The sequence below is a fragment of the Tupaia chinensis genome, unplaced genomic scaffold (assembly GCF_000334495.1).
Source record: "Tupaia chinensis unplaced genomic scaffold, TupChi_1.0 Scaffold147282_1, whole genome shotgun sequence".
Classification (NCBI taxonomy): domain Eukaryota; kingdom Metazoa; phylum Chordata; class Mammalia; order Scandentia; family Tupaiidae; genus Tupaia; species Tupaia belangeri.
Window position 1 is genome coordinate 4,114,096 of NW_006207133.1, and position 18,302 is coordinate 4,132,397.

Sequence of the window (18,302 nt, forward strand, 5' to 3'; positions counted from 1 at the left end):
TGCTTGTTCCCCACCCCCATGCTGTGGCATGATTTGGTTAAGGAGCCCCTGGGCCTGGGGTGGAGGTGAGTTCTGAGTTCCACATGTGGTTGGCAGTTGGTATTGATGAAAAAAATATGTGAATTAAAAAAAAAAATATATATATAACATATATTTTTTGCTATGGGGCATATGCACTCACTGGAGAGAGAGAGAGACAGAGACAGAGAGGAAAAGTGAAAAATCACCTCCTGGGGGGCTGACCATGCCATAATCCCTTCTCCTCCATTCTCCTCTCAGGATTTGGGCATGCACACACAGTGTGATTTTCAAGCTGCTGGGTCCAGGACTCAAACAATGCAGCCAGCTATGTAGAATCCAGCCACCTTAACCTCCATGCCATCTGCTGGTCCCCAAAAATCTTTTGCAGCCTATATAAAGCCTGAAATTGGAAAGCCTCAGATTCCATTGGCGGGCAGATCTCTCAGGCTTGGGAAATGAACGAATGCCCTCCCACACTGTCAGTCTTTCTATGGCAGCCTCTGATGTGGTGGAGGGCGGGAGGGCGTGTCTTCCAGGTGCTGTCTGCCTGGCCTGACCCTGGTGCAGGGTGCAGAAGGGCCAGGGCAGGGCCAGCCTAGGGGCTGGTGGTGCAGAGCGCCCACCAGGGGACATCCCTCAGTTAGCTGTGTCCGCTCAGCGCGTTTAGTGCAGGAGCCGGCTTCCCTCTGGCCACAGGTGCAAGCAGGGCATGGAGGTGTGGTGTTACTGCAGTCGGGCACCACTCTCACTTTTATTTGCAAGTTACCTCCCGCAGCGAAGTAGCCCTAGAGCTGTGTGACCTGGACCCCTGAACCATAACCTCCTGGAGCGCCACTGAAATCCTAAATGTCACCCTGTGCGAGGCTGTCTGGGAGGGGCCCAAGGGTGCGGCAGGCAGGGGCCGATCACTGGAACTCCTCTTGGGTTGGTCCAGGGACCAACTCTGTACCCCTCAATTATATTTTAATATCTGTCTATACACTTTCACATCACAATTACTAAAACATAGTTAATTAGGTTACACACACGTACACACACACCCAGCTTAACAATGATAGAAAACGCCAAATTCCAGTTGACAAAAAGCCAGCAGCCCAGCCTTTCCTCTGGCTAAACAGAGGGACCCATTATGCGGGAATATTATTTTCTCATGGTTTGGAACCATTACATCAGCCTTGATGGAATAACATTGTTTAACTTCAGAGCTGTATTTATTTTGGTTTGGAGTTCAGATAGTTTAGCCGTTAGCCGAAGATTGAGCAAAACCTGGGCAAAGCCACTAAGGTCTGAAATGAACCATTTTGCTGTTTCCCACCTCCCCTCCCCAAAACAAATACACCTCAGGTGCAGCTCTCATCTCGCAGCAAGGCTGGTGACCTGGGCGCTTATAGATTTTGGAGGCAATTTTCCTGTTTTCCTAAGGTGATTGGCCAGCACGGTATTGACCACCTAGGCACCGAGCGGGTAAACAAGGCCCGCACGAGAGGGATTTGGGAAGCCCACCGCAGCTGCTCAGAACACGGGCTGTGAGCTCTTGGCTGTTCTTCCACAAATCACCTTCTCCCTAAATAAGCTGGTGCAGGCGAGTGCCTCGATTGATGTCTGCGGGCATGGGGAGGGCTCTGGTTAGGGTTTGAGCCCCAGGGCCAAGTTCCCAGGCAGGAGTTCTTGCTGCCCATGAGGATGAACTGGAGGGAGGCTTCTCACTTCAGAGCCTGCCCTGGGGCAAGAGTGAGGGTACTGGTGCACGGTCCCTCTGCAGGGGGACTACGAAGTGACCGTCGGGCTGGGTGCTGGGAATGGGGCTGCTCGTGCTAGTCTCTACTCGGTGTGCTTGGACATGCCTGCAGGCAAATTAAAACGGCCAGGCAGGGTCCTGGCCACAGCGACCTCTGGATAGCCTCTCCCCACCTCTAACACCCAGGGGGACAGAGGACAGGTGCGACAACGAGGGAGCAGTGCAGGGAGGGTCCTGAAGAGCACAGGCTACCTGCAGGCCTGGAAGATGAAGTCACTCCTCGGTGCGTGTGGCATGAGAGGGACGTCAGGGAAGTGCAGTTGAAGAATTGGCACCTGCCAAACCCCAAACCCCCACCAGACTAGAGAAGGGTAGTAGTTGGGGTGTTTTCACTCCAAGGAGTGCTTCCGGGAGTCGGCACAAGGCAGAAAGGACTGCGCAATTGGCCTGACATCCCGAGGGCTTGCCAAGAGGGCACCTGTTTTCCCACAGTCAGGAAAACAGCAGCTTGGGACCAGGGAGGTGCCAACACATCTGCCCTGCTGCAGTGGTTCTAGCCCCAACCCAGGGAGAGTGAGTGCTGTTCCTCTTCCTCTGGTTAATAGCTACTGGTCCTCGGCCCCAGCCCGATGGGGAAATCACTGGGGAAGCTTCCAGTCTTCCCCCACCAATGCCTGGGCAGTATCCCATCCTAGTCATGGCAGAATCCTTGGGTCACACTTGGCGGTTTTTAAAGCTCGCCTTGCTTCTGTGGTGGAGCCAGGCTGCGAACTACTGGCCTCTCCACCTGACAGGTCTGGGCATCCGTAGTGCTGCGCTGAGCCGGCACCCTCCCCTGGGACGTTGGTCACTGTGCTCCCTCTCAGTGCGTAGCTCCAGACAGATGCAGACACCAGTGCCCACGGCTTGCGGGTACCCTCTTTCCACGTCCGTTCATCCACACAAGAGCCCACGGGGCACGCCAGCTGCTCCAGCCACTGAGAGGTGACCCCGTCCAGGCCTCTGGGAGTGGGGAGACAGGGAAGGCGGATTTCAGGGGCTTTTGCCCTCCTCTTACCTTACACCTGGTAACAAATCGACGTGACATCACCACCTGGAACACAAATGCATACAAATGTGTGAACACAGACATGGACGCCAATGAAACAAGTGTCCTAAAAGAGCATTTACCTTTTCATTTTATTGTTTGTTATATGTTAGAGGGTGTGTATGTCTGCAGAAAGAGACAGAGAATGGAAGTGAGAAAGCACCTGGCATGGGGAGCGGCCATGCTGCAATCCCTTCTCCATCTCTCCCTCCTTGGGATTTTGGGCATGCATGCACATATGCCTGGCATGTTTTTCTTTCCTTCTTTTCTTTTTTTAAAGGTTTTTGCCACAGGGCACATGCACTCACTAGAGAGAGACAGAAAGAGGGAAAATGAAAAAGCATCCCTCCCCACCAGGGGCGATATCCGTGCTGCAAATCCCCTTTCCTCCATACTCCTTTTGGGGTTTGGGGTATATATGCGTATGTACCCGGTGTTAATTTTCAAGCCACTGAGTCAGGGACTCAATCACAAGCGACCATGTGAGATGCAGCACCTTAGCCACCATGCCACCTGCTGGTCCCCCGCCCTGGAGTACTTTTCACGTCATCAGGTCTGCGACTCAAATCTCACAGTGGGCCATGCAGAATCTAGCTTCTTAACCACCATGCCACTGACTGGCCCCGCCTTTACCTGCTATATGTGATTTGCTGTAATTTTCTATCCTATTCTATTCATTTTAATACATTGAAAAGTGTACGGTTCTGGCCCAGCTGCAGTAGCATGCAGATTGATGCTGCTACCCAGCAGGCTAAGGCCATGGGGCAGGCCCCGGGCTGGATCGTAGCCCGCCCTAAAAGCTGGCTCCACGACACACCCCTGTGTTCCCAGCCACATGGGAGGCGGAGGCAGGAGGATTACAACACAGTGAGACACTGTCTTAAAAAAACCAAATGGAGGTTCTGATCCACTGCATTTGGATTCATGACCCACTTGTGTTTGACAGCCTGCAGTTTGAAAAGGTCTGCTGTAGGCAGTTAGCAGAATGAATTCTAGGACCAAGTGACCCCCTTCCTCCTCCACCAACTGCGGCACGTGGGGTCGCCTCCCACAGGCTGAGGACCCTTATCCGAAATGCTTGGGATCAGGAGTGTTTCAGGTTCCAAGTTTTTTGGAGTTTGGCATATTTGCATATGCATAATGTGACATCTTGGGGAGGGACTCAAGTCTAAATATGCAAGTCGTCTATTTCCTACATGGCTGACACTCCTAGCTGGGGTCGTTTTTATATTACAGCGTTTTGACCCTGACCCATCATATGAGGTCAGGTGGGAAATTTTCCACTTTTGGCATCAAGTCATCAAGTCAGTGCTCAAAACTTTCAGATTTGGGAGCACTTAGAATTTCCAGTTTTGAACTAGGGGTGCTCGAACTGTATTTGCTCTACTCTTGCCTGTGTCGAAGAATTTCTACAAACTGCTTATGGCAAACTAAAGCCCTGGGAGCCAACAGGTGGCGTGATGGTTAAGGTGGCTGGATCCCACATGGCCAGCTGCGCAGTTTGAGTCTCGGACCTGGTGGCTTGAGAAACATGCCGGGCGCGTGTGCATGTGTGCCCGCAGTCTCAGAAGGAGGGAGAGAGGAAGGAGAAGGGATTGTGGAGTGGCCACGCCCCATGGGGGAGTGCTTTCTCACTGTCTCTTTCTCTCTGGCGAGTGCACGAATCCTGAGGCAAACTATAAAACGAACAAACCAACCCTGGCCCCACAATCCTCTTAGCTCAGCCTCTCTCCTCCACCAATGTCCAGGAAGAGGAAACGGGGCAGGGAGGTGTGAAGGTCCAGGAGAACCCAGCTGAGGATGCACACTGCCTCCCCCACCTGGGCATCCCCACACTCTGCCGCAGGGACGCAAGTGGGGTCAAAGTCCTTTACGCTCAGACAGTGAATAGTCTCAGCTGGCAGTGCCAAGAGGATGCAGGTGACTGTCCCCAGCACGAGCGTTTGTGCCAAGCAGGGACATGGTCCAGCTCGTCTGGCTCTGGAATGGCTCCATGACCACAGGGAGAGACTGTCAGCCCTTGATTCCAGCAGTGAGGGTCTGACTCTCTGGACCCAAGACTGACCTCTGCTCTGCCCCGTGCCCACCATCTCTGGATCTCGCAGAGCCAGGGCTCTCAGTTGGGGTGTCCTCCTTTGACCCCGTCCCCTGAGCTCCCCTGCACAGCAGCTCTGTTGGGGGAGAGTTTCTGAGGGATCCACTTGCTCACCATTTTTTTGTTGTTGTTGAGATCTTCGTCTCTATTGGCCTGCCATTCTTACTGTACTCCACTGCTTGTAGCGATTTTTTCTTTTTTCTTAAGAAGTTTTTGCCTTAGGGTGCATGTGTTCATGAGAGAGAGAGAGAATGGGAAATCATCCCCTAGGGAGATGGCCATGCCACAATCCCTTCTCCTTCATTCTTCTTGGGATCTTGGGATGCTTGTATATACAGCCACCAGGTCTGGGACTTGAACCATGGTCGGCCATATGGGAGTCCAGTGATGTAATCACTATGCCCTCTGCTGGCCCTGCTTATAGCACTTTTTAAATTTTTTTAATTTTTAAACAGAGAGATTTTTGCTATAGGGAATGTGCACTTGACAGAGAGACAGAAAGACAGAAAGCGAGAAATCACTCCCCAGGGGGATGGCCATGCTGCAATCCCTTCTCCATTTTCCTTCTTGGGATTTTGGGCACAAACACACACATGACTGGAGTGAGTTTTAAGTCACCAAGCCTGGGACTCAAACCATGGTTGGCCATGTGGAAGTCCAGCAATGTGACCATTATGCCATCTGCTGGTCCACTTAGAACATTTTTAATAAATTTATTTATTTTTATTTATTTCATGAGGGATTGAGTGAGAGTGAGGATGTCAGAGAGAGAGAGAGAGAGAGAGACAGGCTCCCTCGACAGTGTCTTCTCACACTGAGATCCCCTTCCTCCAGCCTGCTAGGCCATCAGATCTTAGGCATGTGCCCTGGTGTGTTTCAGGTGGGCTCGGGCTCTGAACCCATGATCAGCCGTGTGGCTTCCGGCACTGAGGATCAGTGTGCTGCGGCCTTGATCAGTGCAGCTGGGCCTAGCTGCAGATCTGGACACCTGCCCTGCCCGCTCCCTGCTGCCCTGGACTGGTTTTCCTTTGCTGGCTCTCCCACCTCTGAAGGCCAAGGAGCCTGAGGGCCCGTCCATCGACACCTCTCTCTGGATGAACTCATCTTGCCTCTGGCTTTCCATTCCACGGTGTACACTGGCGGCTCCCAAATCCAAATGACCTCTGCCCTGCATCTCAGACCTTCCCAGTCAACCAGCTATTTGGCGGCCCTGCTTGGTGCCCAGCTGGCTTCTGGACACCAGAGTGTTCCAGCAGACTCTACGGCCCCTGCTCCCTGCCCATCTCCCTAACAGTGGGGCAGAGTGTTCTCTCAGTAGACAAGGGGCAGGGGAAGGTGCTGCAGCTTGAGCAAACACCAGGAGAGATGTGAAGGGGTGAGGCATGTGAATGGCCTGGGCCATCTTGGTTTTACCACTGAAAGCCCCACGTCCTGAGAGGAAGCCCCTTCATGCCAGGCAATCTGGCACCACCAGACATCCTAGTGGTCCAGGGCCTGTTAGGGTCACCAGGAGTGACCACGGGGTTGGAAGAGCGAATGGGTGAGTGACAGAGTGAGTGAGAGAGCTGCTGGGGGGTGAGGTAGGGTTCTTCCCCAAAGCTGGAGGTGGCAGAGGCTAGAAGATTGTCTCTTAGGGCCAATCCGGTGGCACAGTGGTAGCAAACAGGACTGCATTGCTGCAAGTCACTTGGCTGGACCCCCAGGTCACCCTGGAGACACTCCAGGGAGTGCGTGAGCGCCCAAGACCCTGACAAGCTGGAGGGCTGTGGAAAGGAGATCAGGGCAGGACAAGACCTGGTCGCCGGTGCTCCCTCTTTGTCTCTCTCACGCACAGAGAGAAATTGCCTTACAAACGTATTTATTGGCTGATTTCTCCCTCAGATTGGCAGTTTAAGGAGGGCAGGGCGTTGGCTGTCTCATTCACTGCTCTATGGATTATGAGCAACAATGAAAAAAGACAGGCCTCCCGAACACCATAAGGATTTGAACGTTTTCCTTGACAGTGGAGAATCACTGGCAAGACAGGAGTGAGGCGGTGAAAACAGGAAGCGCGTAGTAATGGGAGCCGCTCCTTCCCAGCAGAACACCAAGGAGCGGCGCTGTGAGGGCATCTCGGCCGTGAGGCAGACCGGGCAGCGCCCGCTTGAGGAAAGGACCCCACATCTAGCTGGCACTTGGGCAGTCAGTCCAGAGTCAGTCCATACCCCAACACACACATACCCACGTGCACCAACACACACAGTACACCCACCAGTGCACACCCCAACACACACATACCCACGTGCACCAACATGCACAGTACACACACCAGTACACACCTCAACACACACACACATGTCCACCAAAAGACACAGTACACACCCCCAATGCACCCCCCAACACACACGGATCCACATGCACCAACACACAGTACACACCCCCAATGCACCCCCCAACACACACGGATCCACATGCACCAACACACAGTACACACCCCCAATGCACCCCCCAACACACACGGATCCACATGCACCAACACACAGTACACACCCCCAATGCACCCCCCAACACACACGGATCCACATGCACCAACACACACAGTACACCCACCAGTGCACACCCCAACACACACATACCTATGTGCACCAACACGCACAGTACACACACCAGTACACACCTCAACACACACACACATGTGCACCAACACACACAGTACACACCCCCAATGCACACCCCAACACACACGCACCCTAATACACACACCCAATATGTAGGTCAATACACATACCCCCACACAGTAACACACACGCCAAGCACACACATCCCAATATCCACATCACACACTCATACCCCAAGTTATACCATATAATGCATGTGCTTCAACCCACATTTACCCTAACACATACTACACAGCACACACACCCCAATACACACATCAACATATACACTCTCCCAACACAGCTAATACCCACACCCCCATTACCCACATACCCCAAAATATGCTAACACATATGTATAACACGTTTACTCTAATACATACTCCACCACACACATGCCAACGTGCTCACACACACACACACACACACACACACACACACCCTCAGTGCTACACCCTCAGACACACATGCACCCTGTGGTCCCTGCGTTGACCTCTTGGCCCCCGGTCTCTCAGCCCCCCGCTTCCTGTTTCCTCTCCTGGATCTCAGATGCTTTCCCCCAAGCCCAGAGCTTCGTCTCTGTGCTGGCCCCTGGCTGGCCTGGCCTGCAGCCCTCCTCACCATCTACTGCTCACCTTCTGGGGGTCAGCCATCCCTTGGCTCCTAGTTTCAGGGCTGCCTGGCTGAAGAGGCCCCATCCCAGCCTTGGCCTTGTAGCCCTGGGCTCCCAGTAGGCTGAATCAGGAGGGCTGACTACGTCCTCAGTGCCATCCTCGCCCTGGGCAGTCTGTTAACTCAGAGACTGCCCACCTCCCACCTCAGGTCGCCAAAGTGCACCCTCTCCAGGGCCTCCTCTGGGGACCACCCTGGTGCAAATGTGGCCTCCCTGTCCCCGTGGCCTGTGCGGCTGGGATAGCACACTATCCTGGTTCTCCCTGACGTTCCCTCTGTCCCTCTCTTCTTTCCCTGCTGTCCCTAAGTGGGTGGTTGTCCTACTGCAGCTTTAGGCCCCCTTGAAACAGTAAGTATATCAGAAAACCCACCACAGGGACCAGCAGTTAGCGTAATGGCTATGTCACTGAACTCCCATGTAGCCGACCACGGTTCGAGTCCTGAACCCGGTGGCTTAAACTCACGCTGGGCATGTGTGTGAGCGTACCCCAGATCCTGAGAGGAGAAAGGAGGAGAAGGAATTGTGGCATGGCCATCCTCCCTGGGGGGGTGATTTCTCGCTTTCTATCTCTCTGTCTTTCTGGTGAGAGCATGCGCTCTGTAGCAAAAAAAAAGAAAAGAAAAGAAAATCCACCACACAGCGGCACACAGGCCCGAGGTGGTCTCCTCTCCTGACAGAGCGGCTCCAGGCTGGTGTGTGGCCCACTCGGTCCCTAGGAGACTGCTGTCTGGGAGGCCCCAGCCAGACAGCCCTCGCCAATCCTGACTGGCTTGGGCCTATCTCCTCAGGCTTGCTTCAACGCCTTCTCCTGGCTCCCTTCGTCCCGCATCCTTTGCAAACCCCACCTGCCAGGGCCTCTCCACTCTCCTACTGGTAACACAATGGCCTTCTGTGTGACCTGGAGCTTGCTGTGAGACCGGCCCTCCTGCCACCTGATGGGAAGGCAGGGCAGTGTCTAGATCTGCCAGTGCCCGGCGTGGTGCTCAGTTCCCAGCTGGTCTTCCCTGCTAACGTCTGACGAGAAGAACACCTTTCACATGCGAGGGGAGCACTGGCAAGGGCTGGCACTGTCACTGAGGGCTCCGAAACAGAGCGTGCTCCGGGGTGGAGAAGAGGTCCTACCCACCGTGCACAGAGAGATGAGCTCGCCTTCGAGTGTGCGCAGGTTTAAGGACTGCAGGATTGGGGGCTAGCTAAGCTCAGGTACGGAACAGCTGACGATATCGCTTATGGGCAAAACGTCTTTGAGGGATTTTATAATAACGTGTGTGCTGCCTTCTGTGGAGTAGTGATAGTAACAGCTGAGGAGTGTTTTGGTACCTGTATCCCTCCTGAAAACCAGGGCATGGGCAGAGTCTTCTCTTTATGTTACTTATATTTTTAAAAGTTTATTTTTAAAATTTTTTAAATTTTTAATTTTTTGAGAGGTTTTTGCTATAGGGTGCGTGCGCTCGCCAGAGAGAGAGAGAGAGATAGAGAGACAGAAAGTGAGAAATCCCCCCCCATGGGATATGGACATGCCGCAAACCCTTCTTCTCCATTCTCCTCTTGGGATCTTGGGCGGGCACGCACGCACACGCGCCCGGCGTGAGTTTTAAACCACCGGGTCTGGGACTCGAACCGCGGTTGACTACGTGAGAGTCCAGTGACATAGCCATTACGCTAACTGCTGGTCCCTTTAAAAGTTTATTGGGCTGGCCCAGTAGCAAAGTGGTTAACTGCTATATGGTGGGAACTGGATCCCAGATGGCTGACGGTGATTTAAACCCTCGCACTAGCAGCTTGCAAAACATGCTGGATGCATGTGCAGGCACGCCCCAAATCCTGACAGGATGGAGAAACGGAGCAAAAAGGATTGCAGTGTGACCATGCCCCGCTGGGAGGGGTGTTCTCTTTCTCTCTCTTTCTCTCTTTTTGGAGAGCACATGCACTCTTTGACAATTACAAAAAAAAGTCTTTCTTCCATGAGCGAGCGAGCAAGCGAGAGAGAGAGAGAGAGAGAGAGAGAGAGAGAGAGGAACTGGCTCCCCTCCCCGAAGGATCCTGATGCCGCAATCCACTCCCAACCTCAGCCAGCCCCAGAGCACGGCACATGTATGCCCAGAGTTTCAGGGAGGCTCTGAACTCGAACCTAGAATCATCCCATGTGGGCCAGCCTTACAGAGCTTCATGCTTTACCACTGTGCCCCCATCTAGGCCCTGTTTTTAGTTTTTCAAGTTCCTTGCTCAGTGGTATTATTTCCCAACCAATAAAGGAAATAAAGGTCAAATAAAAGTTCAATGTTTTATATTTCCTCATTTTTAAGATACCTGTTATCTATCCAACTGCCAATAAATCTTTTTTTAATTTTTAATTTTTTACTTATTTTTTAATTAAATTTATTTATTTACATTCATTCGCTGTACATCATTACAGTATACAAAGTGAGATTTTCCATCCAGAGTACACTGTATATTGACTCAGTCAAGCACATCAACAAACATGTTATTATCAACAAATAATTTTCTATTTCTTGTTTCCTGTATGTTTAGCTTTTTTCCCCCCATCCTCGATTCCCTATCTCTTACCCTCTGCCATCTCCCACTCTCCTCCCACACTGTCTCTGGTATCTATGTTTGCTTTCTATACTTCCCCCCTGCCACATTTTATTGAGTCACTAAAGATCTTAATTAATCTAAATTGCCAATATTTCTTTACTTCATTCTTTTCCTGGTTTTGTTTTGTTTTGTAAAGGGTAAATCCTTAAACCCTTGGCTTGATACCAGCTTGCATGAACAACCTCTGGGCAGACAGGCCCACTGGCAGTGGAGCCCTGAGGACGCGGCCTGGTAACTTGGACCCTGCTCGAGGCTCTATTGGCAGGGCTGATGCAGGCTCACTCTGGGAATCTGGGGCCGACTTAGAGAGTGAGGATACAGTAGGTGTTTGTCTTTCAATAGGCCAGAACTAAAATACTTTACCTCCTTCACAGTGGGGTCTCCTAATTAAATATACATTTATCCACCAGGCAAAAATCAGGTACTTCTCTTTTCACTTTTTTTTTTTCTCTCTAGCATTTCAACCCATGATGTCACATATGGGGAAGAAAAGAGTTGAACACACTCGTGCCAAGGAGGTGTGTGCAAAACGCCTCCTCTCTCAGATTAGCACCTGACTCACGGACCTGGGGGTGGGGAATGACAGTGGAGGACAGTGGACAGCAGTGCGCCTGCCCAGTGTCAGCTCAGGCCTCTGCAGGCTGGGTCCAAGGAACAGGGCCCAGCAGGGAGACACCCTGAAATTCACACGGCTTTACAGCCAACCAGTGGGTCCGGTGTGAGGTGCGGGTGGAAAAGATCAAGCTGGTTTTGGCTTGTTCTTTTCTCTTCCTACAACCATAGTGGTTTCTCCTGTGGAGAGTCCTTCAAGGGCAAGACCCAGACCGTTTTCCTGACTGCAGAAAACTCAATGATCATCTTACGTCAGGAAGAGGAGAAGGTGAAGTCCAGCACGATGATGACTCTTTGGGGTTACCTGCCTGGGGCAGCCTCACAGGTACTGAGTTATATGAGCACGGGGCACACGTGTGCAGCTGGCTGGTATGGCTGTCGGGAACTGAACCCTCAGCTTTCATAGTCACAGATGAACTGACGCGTTTACTTGTGGTGGTTGTTCAATTTTTTTAAATTTTAAATTTATTTTTTTGTGTGATTTTGCTATAGGGCACATACTCTTTCCAGAGAGAGTCAGAGAGAAGGGTAAAGTGAGAAATCACACACACGCACACACACACACACACACACACACACACACACCCGCAATGACCACACTGCAGTCTCTTCTCTTCTAGTCTCCTCTCAGAATTTTTAAGCTGCTGGGTCTGGGACTCAAACCTTGGAGCTGGCCATGTGGGATCTAGCGCCTTAACTACCTTGCCACCTATTGGCCCCATTGGTTTTGCTTTGAAAACTAAAAAGACGTCTCCTCTGTGCACAAGCGTAGCCTCCTTCTGTCTGTGCCTGTGCCGTTGAGACCTGAGAAATGCTGTGTTGGGTAGCTGCGCATTTTCCTTTGCTGGTGGCTCACTGGTCAGGCAGGTCACTTCCTGTCTTCCAAGGAATGGGTTGCAAAGGTTAGTTTTGAAGTTCAAGAACAGCTGAGGCCCCAGGAATGCTATTTAAGGGGAGGCTGGTACTGGGGTTCCAAGTACTAGCAAAGAAAGTTTGGGAATACTCCCGTTTTCCTTCATTAGTTCCAACACAACCAGCTCAGTGGGTTCTCAGCCACGAATAGGCATCTGGGAGCTGTTCAAGCAACTCCCAGCACAGAAATGGGGCGAGGGGGGCCACAGCTCCTCGTGTTCAGCCTTCCCGTCTCCCACCAGCCCTGGCGTCCTAACGTAAGGACTCCACCTCTCTTTCATCCCTTCTGGTCCTCACGACCAGACCACCGACCACCGCCTTCCCTCTGGCCCTCGTCTCAACAATAGGCTAAGTCTCGCGTCCACTGCAATGCTGCTGATCCTGCCAGGGCACCCTGGACTCCACTTCTCTTTCATCCCTTCTGGTCCTCATGACCACCGCCTTCCCTCTGGCCCTCGTCTCAATAGGCTAAGTCTCGCGTCCACTGCAATGCTGCCGATCCTGCCAGGGCACCCTGCAAGGAGTCACCTGCCCTCTTCAACTTACCCAGAGCCTCCCTGGCCCCCTCCCCCCTCCATCCAGCCCATACTGAACTTCCCTGGGTTCATCACATGGGCACTCACTTTTTTGGTTGTAATTTCTTGAAGTTCACAATAAAGTGTGTGCATGCACATGGAAAGTGAGAGGGAGTGAGAGAGAGGAGAGACCCTACATAGGGGCTGGCCATGCCTCAAACCCCTCACCTCAGCCCTCCAGCCTGCCAGGTCTCGGACACTCACACACGTGCTTCAGGCTGACCAGGCCAGGGATTCAAACCTCGTTTTCCTCCCTTGACCAGTGCGCTAGCACTGTCCTTGACTATCTTCTCTCTCTCACGTCCATGTGGAAGATGCCTCCTCACACTTCATGGCTCACGTCACATCCTGCCTCCCTGGGAATGCTCCTGGCAGATTTAGGTCCCTTGCCCCCTCAGCTTTATCCCAGGTGTCCCCAGTAGACTGAGAGGTGGGGCACCAGGGACCATGACTTCGCACTTCTCTATCCCCAGCGAAGGACACACTCTGTGCTTACTGAATGAACGGGAAGGAATTCTGTGCTAGGGATGGTTTGTGATTAGCAACTTGAAGTGGGCCACTAACCAACTGTTGTATTTAGCACCTCTATTTTTTTCTAGAAAATACACCAACATGGACAGCCATCCTCATGGGGCCTGCTGTTGAAATATTTCTGGAGAGTTCAAGACATGTTAAACCCCACTCTCACACAACCTTCAGCACCCCGCCCCCAGCCCTTGCCTGGTGAAGTGGAGGACTGTTCTTTCAAGGTGGCGCCTTCTCCGGTCCCCAGGCTTCCTGAGAATGAGGCCCAGACACAATTTGTACAAGGCAGTCTTAGAAAAGTTCACAGAAGATCCATGTTATATGGGCTGGCCCCACAGCCTGGGGTTAAAGGGAAGCAGAACCCACATGGCCAACTGTGGTTTGAATTCTGGACTGGCAGCGTGATAAACACACTGGGCACATGTGTGTGCATGCCCCAAGTCCCAACAGGATGGAGAGCTGCAGAGGAAGGGGTAGCAGCATGGCCACACCTCATTGGAGGTATTTACTCCCTCTCTGTTTCTGCATCTCTCTCTTTTTGGTGAGCACACATGCCCTGTGGCAATGTAAGAAAATAAAAATACACATCATGAAAAACAATCCATGGATTTTATTTTTTTACACCAAAATAAACTTATACTTCATAATTTTTTTATAAGCTTTTGAAGTCCCGCATATGGTTTTTGCTAACAAGCAATAGAGTTCAGGGGTTCCAGAGCTGAAGCAGTCAGTTCAAAAGTAATGAAAGGTGGTGTGGTGGTTAAGGTGCTGGACACTCCCACACGGCCAACCATGGTTCAAGTCCCAGATCTGGCGGCTTGCTTTCTCACTTTGCTTCTCTCTATGCCTGTCTTTCTCTGGTCAAGTGAAAACAAATGAATAAGTAAAATTAAATAAATAATTCATTTTTTTAAAAAAAGTAATGAAATAGATGAGAAACCCTACAAAATGGCTTTGTGTTAAAGTCTGGCTAAGAACTTGAATGGGAAGGTGGGATGTGCCCGTTACTATGCTTACGCCTTGGGGAGGGGGCGCACACCCTTGGTCTTCTGTGCAGGCTGAAGTCCTAGGTCTACTGATGATCCACAGGGTCACGGCACCTCAGTAGCTTCGTCTGATCCATGTGCCGGTGCCTTCCTGTTCAGAAGCACTCACGAGGCAGGTACTGTGCAGGGTGTTGGGCAGTTGTAGTGGACAGTGTAGCAGCTCTTTGCCCTGGGAGCACATGGACGTTCAGTGGCAGGCAGCCTCTCTGAGGCCACAGTGGGACTCCGGGATGTAGACAGCCACAGGGGCCCCCAGGAGATGGGAGCTGTCCAGCTGCCCCAGTGATAAATATGAAGCTGTCTTATCAAAATACCCCCCACGCCCACTCTCTCATCAAGAACTTGTCTCTGTGACCTTAAAGGCAAGTGGTGGCCTTGGGGTGTTCAGTGAGGCCCCATGCTGATATCTGAGCTTTTACAAGGGTCAGCCTGGCCCCTGTCCTTTGGAGACACCCTCACATGGATCCTCCTTTGCCCCTGGCTCCAGGCTCAGGCTGTTCATCTCCTGTATTGGGCTGGGCAGGACACTGGGTTGGGCCTGGTATGCAAGTCCTTCCATGCACACTGAGTTGCTCTAGAGAAGGGCACTGCATGGTGGTGATGTTTGGCAATAGTGACTTCTGGGCTGGTGGCGGAAAAGTGAACGCTAGGTCCCTGGACCCAACTCTGCCACAGGCCTTTCTCCAGCACAAGTCCCCAGTGCCAACTGGTGTGAAGGCCTCTCTTTACCCCATACTCTGCAGGGATTGTGTGGCCACCAAAGGCACCTGGGCTCTCAATTCTTTCTGCAAATGAGCATTGACTTGCTTTCTATGACTGGCCTTGTCACTTTGGGACATTTTTGTCATCCCCATTTGACGCTTAGCAATGGGCTGTGCAAAGAAAAAAAAAACAAAAAACAGAGAGCGAGTGCTCTGAGCTCCTTGGAGGACCCCTCCTCTGTCTCTTGTGTGCCCGAATCGACAGGGTTGTCACATTTCCCTCCTGCCTTCTCCAATGGGCTGGGGTTCCTTGATGGCAGCAGGGAGCCAGCACATGTATGAGGGTGGCCTGGTCCTGCAGCCCATGTGGAGGGCGTTGGCTAGAGCACGGATGTGCATTATTGTATTCAAAACTGACAGGCACAGTCACATTCCTGGCTGAGACTGAAGGCTGAGGTCACCAGTATAAGAACAGAGCCTAATGCTAAAGGAGGTCTTGAAGCAACAGGAATAGGCCCTGTCTCTCAGGAGGGAATGGGGTGCTCTCTCCCACCAAAAGCACAAGGTGATCTGGAAGAACTCAATTTACACCCTTGGCTCCCGTGGGCTGGGGGATCAGCAGAGGGCGGGATAATCCCAGCTTCTCGAGCAGATGGTTCCTGACTACCGCTTGACCCAGTTCCCTCCCAGCAGATGACTGGCAGCGGGGCTGACAGCTCCTCCACCAGGGGAGAAAAGTGCGACCCTCTTTCCGGCCTCCTCTTTCTCTGCCCACCTGCTAGGACATGGTGGTCTTTGCCTCTCCCTGTTGCCAAGTCCATAGGCAAGATGCTGCACCTTCCTGAAGGCAGGGAGCCCTAACCACCCTCCCTCCCTTCCCAGGTGGGGCTGGCAATAAGGGTAGTAGCTGGCAAGCCAGAAACACTACAGGGAGGGCTTGTGCTGGGGAGTGGAGGGGTGTGAAAACCCTTCATTGGCTTAATGACCTCTCTATTTCAATCAGCTGACTCCTTCAATAAACTCTCTCCCTGGTCATCTGTCAGGTCTAGCACTAGACAGGACCCAGGAGGCCTGGACCCTGGGCAGGACATGAACAGGTGAGGAGGTATTCAGACACTGTGGATGGGCCTCAGCAGGAAAAACTGGGACACAAAAAAAGGCAGGAAGCCTTCACAAAAGAGGTGATTGGGCTGGACTGTAGAGACTGCAGGTGCAGGAGGTACTGGCCTAGGTTGATGGGGAGGCAAGAAGCAACTGCTTCCCGCCCAAGGATCACAAGCTCCTGGACAGGGCAAGGAGGGAATCCGAGGGGAGAAGAGAATCGTGCTCTTTGGAAGGTCCTAAAGGAGGTAGAGAGTTGCCATCTCAGATATCTTCCCTGTCCCTGCTTCTAACTTCCGGTTGGCAGACTGGCCATAGTTTTGCCCCGCGGGCTTGAGTCGGTTCCTCGGATTGGGAGGGAGGGGGCGCTCGGCCTCCAGACTTGCAGGCCTCGGTGGGGCTGCGGTCCGGACAGAGCTGCACAGCGGCAGGGCTAGCAGGAGAGGTTCGCGATGGGGTGCGGGAGCAGGACTCGCATCTGGCGGCCACACTCCGCCTCAGTCATCCCAGTTGCCCCATATCTCAGGAAAGCCAGAATAACCTCCCATGCCTCTCCGCCTCACAGTCCCGCCAGTTGCGGGGCGGGGCGTGGTGGCCGTGGGTCTGCTCCAAAGAGGGGAGGGGGCGAGGGCGGGGCCGTGTTCCTGGCCCCCAGCACTGAGCGCGGTGGGCTCTGCCTTACCGTCCCAGACCCAGGCAGGGCATAAGGGACAGAAGGGTGGATTGAACTTGAAGTTCTGGACCAGGTTGGGAGTCAAATCTCCACAGTGTTTTTTAGCTGGCGGCACAAGAAGGGTGCCTCTGAGATCTATTCTTTAGGGGTTCAGTGAGAGGTTTGACCCAGTTGCCTCGTTGGGTTCTCCCACGCAGCCCAGTCGATGTAGGTGTTACTATCTTCCTTTACTACGAGGAGGTAGAAACGAGAAAAGTGAGGTCTCAGTCCAAGGTCATTCCTACAAAACCAGCAGTGGTCGAGCCCCACCTAGGACCTGGCTTTTGCAGAGCCCAAGGTTTGCCAGTTGGCAGACACAGGCGGGGGCTGGTGTGGGTAGGTGCTGGTGACCCCTCCAGCCAGACAAGTCCTGGGGCTCAGAGGTCTCCGAGCCATCAGGCTGGGCCCCTGCACAATCGAAGCGTTCCTCCGAGCTCCGCACCAGTGGAGGCAGCAGCTGGCCATGCCTCCAGCGAATGCCACCTCCCCTGCCTTCCAGGCCGCTATGCTCCCGCCCCACCCTGTGCTAAGGCGACCCTGGGTCCTCCGAGAGGGCACTGCAGCTCGGGAGACACATCCATCAGCAGAGCCTGCCGGTGGCGTCCGTGCTGCCTCCGCCTGGCTAGACCAGCCCGCGAGGGAGCGCTCCTGGAGGACCGGGGACGGCCGTAGCGGCGGGGGGGAGAGTCGGGAAGAGTGGCAGCTGGGACAGCGGCAGGGCCTGCGCGGCTGCGGGGAGGGAGCGACGGACCGAAGCGAACGCCTGGATCTTGCTCCTCAAGTCCGTCGGTGCGGTCGGCCGCCCAGCTGGGCAAGGGTCCTGGGCGCCCACGTGGTGGGAAAGTTTCGAGGCAGCAAAAGTGACCCGGGCTTGCGTGGGGAGAAGGGGAGGAGAGGGCCGACTTGCCCCTCCTGCAGGGCCTGCGCGGCTGCGGGGAGGGAGCGACGGACCGAAGCGAACGCCTGGATCTTGCTCCTCAAGTCCGTCGGTGCGGTCGGCCGCCCAGCTGGGCAAGGGTCCTGGGCGCCCACGTGGTGGGAAAGTTTCGAGGCAGCAAAAGTGACCCGGGCTTGCGTGGGGAGAAGGGGAGGAGAGGGCCGACTTGCCCCTCCTTCTCGCGAAAGCAGAAAGGAAAAAGCGGAGGGAAGCGGGGGTGGGTGGGGGGAGCCGGCAGCACCGACCTGAACAGATTCCGCCTCCCCTTCCTACCCCCCTCCCGGGAAGCCCGAGCTGGGTAGGAGCTCCTCCCGCCCCGCCAGGACGCTACTC

General features: G+C 53.4%; 1 protein-coding gene across 1 annotated transcript in view; it reads left to right on the top strand.

The window, feature by feature from the left end:
- The first annotated feature begins 6,999 nt into the window (after window positions 1-6,999).
- INHBB (inhibin subunit beta B) overlaps window positions 7,000-18,302 on the top strand; it is a 17,362-nt gene continuing 6,059 nt past the window's right edge. The window contains exons 1-2 of the mRNA XM_006169596.1: window positions 7,000-7,059; window positions 17,373-17,821. Coding sequence (XP_006169658.1) covers window positions 7,000-7,059; window positions 17,373-17,821 — 509 coding nt within the window. The remainder of the gene's footprint in view (window positions 7,060-17,372; window positions 17,822-18,302) is intronic.